We start from the raw sequence: 7,408 nt of genomic DNA on the forward strand, positions 1-7,408 counted from the left end.
TGCGGCGGCAGTGACAGGCAGAGGGAGGGGGGATCGAGGGAGGAGGAGCTTCAGGATGGCAGCGGCGATAGGCGGAGGGGGAGATCAGGAGGAGAAGCCTTGGGATAGTGGCGGTAGGCGGAGGGAGGGTGGATCAGGAGAACAGGCCTCGGGATGGGAGGGCGCTCGGGACGGAAGGGCGATGGCGGCAGGCGGAGGGAGCGGGACTCGGGACGGGGTGGGCTTAGGAGGGAGGGGGATTGAGAAAGAAAGATCGAAATGTTTTTTGTGTAATCAATGGCAAATGTGGGTAATTTCATCCGAACTTCACTTTTAGGTCCACATTTGATGGTTCTAGAGCTACAAAGGAGGTGTTTCAAAACTCAAGCCAATTCGAACTACAACTCTAGAGTTTTTGAGATCCATAAAGTTTTGAAGTTGGGGCGTTTGACTACAAAATTGTTTGGAGTTGATGGAGTTAAGCTTTAGAGCAATGCCAAACAGGCCCTAAAAGACCACCGAATGCAACCATGCAATGTGTTTTACTATTCATTTCTAGAGTAAATCTAGAATATTGTATGGGCAATCTGGAAGCACAGGAACAAAGCCTGCTTCGACAACAAACATCTGAAACACCCGACTGAAATTATTATTCATGGTTGCTCTTTCATTTCTTATTGGTCAGGTTTGTATGGAGCTGATCTGCAGAGCAAGATCCTGGAGGGTGGCAAGGTTCTCCTGGCATGTGCTTACAAGGTTCTGGCCTAAGAACCCCGGCCATTGATCTACCTCTCGGCTCCTCAGAACGATGATTCTGAATATGAGGCCGATGCTTGAAGGAGGCTTCTCTTCTCTGATGTTTTGCAGCATGTGTTCTGCTCTTTTGCTCTCTGACTTTTTGCTCTTGGTTGTGGTCTATACGCTTGACTGCATTTTATGCATTACTATGTCTAAGTCTGTAATAAGGTACCTTTTAGGAGGCTTGCTTTAGGAATCCTAAAGCCTTGGAGGGCTTCGGGTTAGAGCGTCTGGGTTTTGAATGTCAAAATCTCAGTCGTCTCTCAGGTTCCTTTCCCTCTTCTTTTTTCCCCTTTTCCTTCCCTGTATCAGACTTTCAGTATTTCCTTTTGCAATGGAAATGGGGTACAGCCTGGATTCGAAAAAAAAAAACAAGAAACAACTGTGTAGCTCTACATGTACACTCCATGCTAACTGAATGAGAGAAGCCGTCACATGCATTCTCTTATAGATACACGGAGACACCCCTAAGAAAAGAAAAAGGGAAACCAGCAAGTTATACAAGGGCGCGCGCATGCATCAACTAATTCAAAGATGCAGCAGGAGATTGAGTGGCTGTCTCAGTGGCCGACGGCAATGGCCTCCTCGTCGGCAAGCTCAATGCCGGCGTCAGCCAGGCGCTTGTCCTTGTAGACGTATCCCCTGGCGGCGAGGGTGAAGAGGACAAGGTTAATGGCGCTGATCACGGCGAGAAGCCCGTAGAAGTAGTCGAGCCTGCCGTAATTGAGGTTGTCCGCGAGCCATCCCCCGTGAGCGCCGTGGCCCGTGACCTTATCGACGATGGTGACGAGCAGCGTGCTGAAGAAGAAGCCGAGCGCGCAGGTGCTGAGGAAGAGCCCCGTGCTCATGGTCTTCATGCCCTTGGGGCACTCGCGCAGGAAGAAGGAGAGCTGGCCCATGTACGTGAACGCCTCGCCGGCGCCGACGAGCACGAACTGCGGCATGAGCAGGAAGACGGTGATCGTGGCGCCGCGGCCGGAGGTGGCCTGGCGGTGGCGCTCGACGAGCGCGGCGGCGGCCATGCCGGCGATGGAGAGGAAGAGGCCGACGAAGACCCGCTGGAGCGGGGTGAGGCCGTGCGGGTTGCCCGTGAGGCGGCGCGCCACGGGCGCGACGAGGCGGTCGTAGAGGGGCACGGTGAGGAGGATGGAGCCGATGAGGAAGACGGTGAGGGAGCCCGCGGGGATGAGGAAGCCCGAGCCGCCGATGCCGCGGTCCATGAGCTGGGCCTGCGCCACCGAGAAGGTGGTCATCTGCGCGTGGATGGTCCAGAACATGATGGTGGTGGCCCAGATGGGCAGCATCCGCACCACCTGCTTCACCTCCTCCACGTCCGTCCGCGTGCACAGCCTCCACTTGCTCGCCGCCACCGGTGACTCGCCGTCGACGATCGCCGCGTGGTCAAGGAACCTGCATATATATGGGTACGTTTTGTATGTCAGAAAGTAAATAATCCTGACACGAGTAATCATGATGCGGGTAGAACTTTATTATCTAGGCGATTTACAATGGGTGTGCGTGTGCATCAGGTCACGAGTCGATGGCGAATTGAACTGCACCAGATGACGCCGCCGATGCGCGCGTGGGCGTGACGGGAAGTTCCGAGCGAAGCTACCTGCGCGTGGCCCGTGAACAACTCCGTGCGACTGCGCGCGCGTGCATGTGATTGGGCAGTGCCGCGACGCGTGGGCGGCATGCAGGGGGCCGGCACCGGCAGGTTTCCACTCCCACCGGCACCGGCCGGCGGGCGAAATTCCAAAAGCGGCGGCCGCTGTCTTGGCTGCCTGGCGTCCTTTCCTAGCTGATTTCCGCAAGGCAAAGCATCTGTTGGGAGACTATAAACAAGCTGGCTTTTAGACCGATCGAGCGATGGATCTTTCTAGCAGCACACCAGTGCAGTGCATTAGGGGACGGATAGGCTTACCTCGCCCAGTGCTCAACTTCCTGCCTGAATCATGGATTCTAAGCTGGTGTGCCCACCTTGCTCTATTTGCAAGTAACGTAATTCTGGCCCAAAGTCAGAGTTGCTTGCTGGATTGGCTTAGGTGTATATACTATGGAATCCACCTTGGGCTACTTTCCGAATCATGGATTCTAATAAGCTGGTTCTACTAGCTAGCTAGCAGATTCCTTTTGCTAAAAAAATATTGTGACATGTGGGGGAAAAAAAGAGTACGGGACAGAGGGTGCCACATGTACAGTGGGCTGTACGTGCAAGTGGTGGGTAGGCGCCAGAAGTGAGAAGCTGAGGTCGATCACGACCGATCCCGTGGCGATAGAATTGGCAGATTTGGTGACATTACACGGTGACATTCTCGATGACATTGAGTGACTCAATGTCACTGAAAATATCACCATGGAATACCACCATACACACGCATCGAGCCAGCAATGCTACCGATTCCATTTCCATCGCTCATCCCCTTCGGCAGTGGCGGAGCCAGGATTCGAAAGTTGGGTATTCCCACTTTCGAAGAAAGAGCAGTTGAACAGTAAAAAAAGTCCACAATATGTCAGTACTAATAATCGTTAATCGAGGAAATAAAGATACAAGTTGTCGTTGGCAATGCTTGGATGCAAAATGCCGCCGGCCACCTCCTCTCACTTGGCGACCTGCCGCTGTTGGCCGAGGGCCTGGTTGCTGGGGCTGCTGGCCTGCCCCAGCACCTCCCGCTGTCCCGCCCTAGCGGCGACCAGCTATGCCGCCGTGCCCACGCCCTCAGCGGAGTTGCGGCCTATGAAGCACAAGCATGAGGCCCCGAGCCAACCGTCCGCCGCCGTCGCGCCCTGCCATCACGGAGGCCAGAGGCCGATTCCAATCCTCCCGTCGCTCGGTGCCTTGGTTAACCGTTGTCTAGGGCTTAGGATTTGCTGATTTGGGGCAGGGATTCAATTTTGCGGGTTGGGGAAAGATGACGAGCGGATGAGTGCTGAGAGACCGAGGGATAGATCGATAGAAGAGAGAGGAGTCCTGGAGGCTAGGGGATCGATTTGTGGGTTGATGGGCCTTTTGGACTGCCTTGGTGGGAGAATTTAAGCCTAACACCATATGTATTTGTGTATAAGTTGAAGTATACTTGATTTTCTGTAAACAATATTGGGTATTCCCGGGAATACAGAGGCATCAAGCTGCCTCCGCCCCTGGTGACATGTGGGGGAAAAAAAGAGTACGGGACAGAGGGTGCCACATGTACAGTGGGCTGTACGTGCAAGTGGTGGGTAGGCGCCAGAAGTGAGAAGCTGAGGTCGATCACGACCGATCCCGTGGCGATAGAATTGGCAGATTTGTGACTTACCGTGACTTCGATGTCCCTACGATAGATACCGGACTATCCTAAAATGTACACACGGCGATGATACGTGTATGTCCATACGGATAAACGTATGTGAATGTGTGATTGGTTTTCTGCTCACTTTATCCTCACTTGTACGCACCTGGAAAGAAACATTCCCGATCGATCACCTATTATGAAATTGCTCCAGGCCAAGCACGCATAGTCTCAGAGTTTTTTTGGAGATGAGCTTCAACGTTGCAATTTATTGATATGAGTATTCAATTAATCCTATTAAATTATTCGTCTAAATGTCACGGACACTACCGAGGACAACCTTAACATGATATCAATTATGAGATGATAACCTGGCCTGCTGCTAGTATGTGACACACTACTAGATAGATTGTATTATTTCTGGGGTCCCATCGAATTGATAGGAACACGTACAGCAGGATAGGATGAGATTGAGATGCGTCTCCTATAACTCGTCCAACAGGGTCATCCACGCAATGCAAGGAAGATTCATCGTATCCCAGTGTGCCGACGACTAATGTTTGGAAAAGTCTGTTAACTGAACCAATTCAACATCCCAACTGTTTCGTCAGGGCTATTAAGCCATCGTTGCTGCTCTACTGCGTAAATATCGGTCCACTCGACTGGCAAGTAAGTACTACTATTGGCTAATTAGTAGCAAAGTGAGCATCAATAATCCTTACCGGCACTCCTTGCTGTGGGGCAGCTTCTGCTTCCCCTTGACGTCGGCGCCGGCGGCAGCCGCGTCGTCCACGTCGTAGAGCATGTCCGGGTCGGACGGCACCGGCAGCGCGCGCTTGTTCCAGGCGGCGACCGTCACGGCGGCCACCTGGGTCAGCGGGCTCCCCACCAGCTTCTTGAACCGGTACCTCCTGGTGCCCAGCAGGAAGACGGCGAGCCCGACGAGGATGCCGGCGGCGCAGATGCCGTAGCCCCAGCGGCGGCCCACGTTGTCCTGCACGTACACCAGCACCGTGACGGCCAGCAGCGCGCCGATGCTGACGAAGAAGTAGAACCAGTTGAAGAAGCGCAGCATCTTGCCGCGCTCGCCGTCGTGCGCCTCGTCGAACTGGTCCGACCCGAACCCGGACACGCTGGACTTGAGCCCGCCCGTGCCCAGCGCCGTCAGGTACAGGCCCAGGTACAGCACCCCGAGCTGCGTCCCGTTGGCCGGCACGCAGTCGGGGCTCGCGCCCTTGGCGTCCGAGCACGGCGGCGGCCGCAGCCCCGGCGCCGCCGTCGAGATGGTCAGGATCATCACGCCCTGCACGCGCGCCCGCCATAGTCAGCCAGGTGTCATGCCACGCGGCTGTGAAAGTAGCATTCACGGGGGTCGGGCCGGCGTCTGACGAACCGTGGCCTGCACGGCGGTGAAGATGGCGATGGTGAGGTAGCGGCCGAGGTAGCTGTCGGCGACGAAGCCGCCAAGGAGGCAGAGCATGAAGGAGGTGCCGATGAAGTTGGTGACCGTGTTGGCGGCGGCGGCATTGCCGAGGTGCATCGTGCCGGTCATGTACGGCAGCAGGTTCACCGCGATGCCCAGCGTCGTCATCCGCTCGAACAGCTCCGCTCCTTGGATCACGAGACCGAACTGAAGTCAGTGCCACACATGCATGGACGGCACGAACAGATAATGGGCACGGCACAGGTCATGTGCCGTGTCCCTGGAAGCGAAGTGGCAGGTAAATTGGAGTACCTAGGATCATGGCGGCGCAACCCCATCCACCGGTGGTGGCGCGACTGGCCGGCCGGCCCTTGTAGTCCCAGGCGTCCGTCAGAGCCTTGCCATCCGACGCGGTCTCCGGCAGAAAAGAGGCCATGGGTGGCGCACTCGAGATAAAACAGAGCAGGCAGCCAAGGCCGGGCAGGTGGAGGCGCGGTGACGAGGAGGCTCGAGCTCGCGATCGGCGCGCGATGCTGCCTGATTGGTGATTGCTGGTGGATGCCTGAGCTCGCTGGCGCCGCCGGCTTTTATAGGCGAGCGCCGGTGCATCGTCCTCGCGTCGAGATTCGGGCTCCGCCCGGGATCCGAGAGAGATCCTCCTCCATTGCCCCCCTGCCTTTGCCAAGCTAAGGAAGCTAGCTACTAGGTCAGGCGGAACTGATTAGATTATGGTAAACCAGAGTGCTATTTGGGGGAATCGGCATCTCCCTCCCATGACTCTGGCAGCAGCACCCGTTGATTTATCGCGCAATTATTGAGCTTTGCTGGTGAAAAGTAGTGGAGGATAGCAAAAGCTCCTGGCGCCGGTACTCAACTACTAGCCAGATGGACGACGGGCTGCTGTGAACTGCTAGCTGTGCACGCCGGGTCAGAAAAGGAGACCCTTTTCGGAGGCTCGAAACACATTGGACGGTAGAGCGTTAACTTCCACTCGATCTTCAGCCAACTACAAGGCAACACTGTCATCTTTAGAAGCTCCTCCGCATTTGCACGCATGTCACATGAAACATAAGATTTTGATGAGTGGATCGGAAAAATATATATATACTACTCCTACATGGCTAAAGTCTGGTGTGTGCATGTCACATTCTGAACGAGACACAGGCAACACAAGCTCCCAGTGTCAAAGCTATTGCTAAAGTTTTCACGGCATGCGCGCGTCCAATTTCGCCGCTCTCAGCGGACAATGGCGTCCACTTCCGATTCCGGCCAGCCTCTGGAGCGACACGATTGCTTGACATCGAAACTTTAATTTGGATGGGTTGACCCTTATGCGTCTGCGTGTGCCGGCCTCTCAATCTCAGCTACAGCCCCCAGCAGTGATAGTATATATACTCCTAGTCAGGAGGAGTGAACTAAAGGGTCATGCAGCAGGATGCAGGGGAAGGATCTATCCCACTCATCCTGTCAAACCACACCGTTCATATCTTGGAAACTAGAAGACGAAGAAAACGAAAGGAAATGGAAGTTCCTCCTTGAAGAGGTGAGCAGAAACCGAAACGCGCCCACAAAAGATCATTGCAAAGAATTTGATCGGTAATGTATATTTAAAATCATTCCCTGTGCAATAATTGATTGTAGCTAATACCTATGTTTAGAAGAAATCATGCATGTGCATTTGGATCCGTCTAGCTCAACAGTGTTTCGGACAGCAAGTGCTCCAAGAGTTGGATCACGTAGGAATTTGGTTGGTCGGGTGCAGGCCATCCAGCCAATAGTCTGCCCCTGCCAGAGTGTATTATTGTATTCTAGTCTCTGTTAAGTATTAATCATAGGAAGGCCGTTCATCCATGTTCTGGCAGGATCAGCTCAACTGGATCGATCCCATTGGTACGTGCGGGAGCCTGCAGTTGCCCTGATTAAGCTTGCATTAGCTATG

The 7,408-nt window shown here is 54.4% G+C and overlaps 1 protein-coding gene across 1 annotated transcript; it reads right to left on the reverse strand.

The window, feature by feature from the left end:
* Window positions 1-1,084: 1,084 nt before the first annotated feature.
* Window positions 1,085-6,308, reverse strand: LOC120692142 (protein NRT1/ PTR FAMILY 6.3-like). The gene is made up of 4 exons (XM_039975384.1): window positions 5,782-6,308; window positions 5,440-5,657; window positions 4,769-5,349; window positions 1,085-2,187 (listed from the first exon to the last, which is right to left on the reverse strand). The coding sequence occupies exons 1-4, from the start codon at window positions 5,903-5,905 to the stop codon at window positions 1,338-1,340; spliced, it is 1,773 nt and encodes a 590-aa protein (XP_039831318.1). The 5' UTR covers window positions 5,906-6,308; the 3' UTR covers window positions 1,085-1,337.
* Window positions 6,309-7,408: the final 1,100 nt, after the last annotated feature.

Source organism: Panicum virgatum, chromosome 9N (genome assembly GCF_016808335.1).
Source record: "Panicum virgatum strain AP13 chromosome 9N, P.virgatum_v5, whole genome shotgun sequence".
Taxonomy (NCBI): Eukaryota; Viridiplantae; Streptophyta; class Magnoliopsida; order Poales; family Poaceae; genus Panicum; species Panicum virgatum.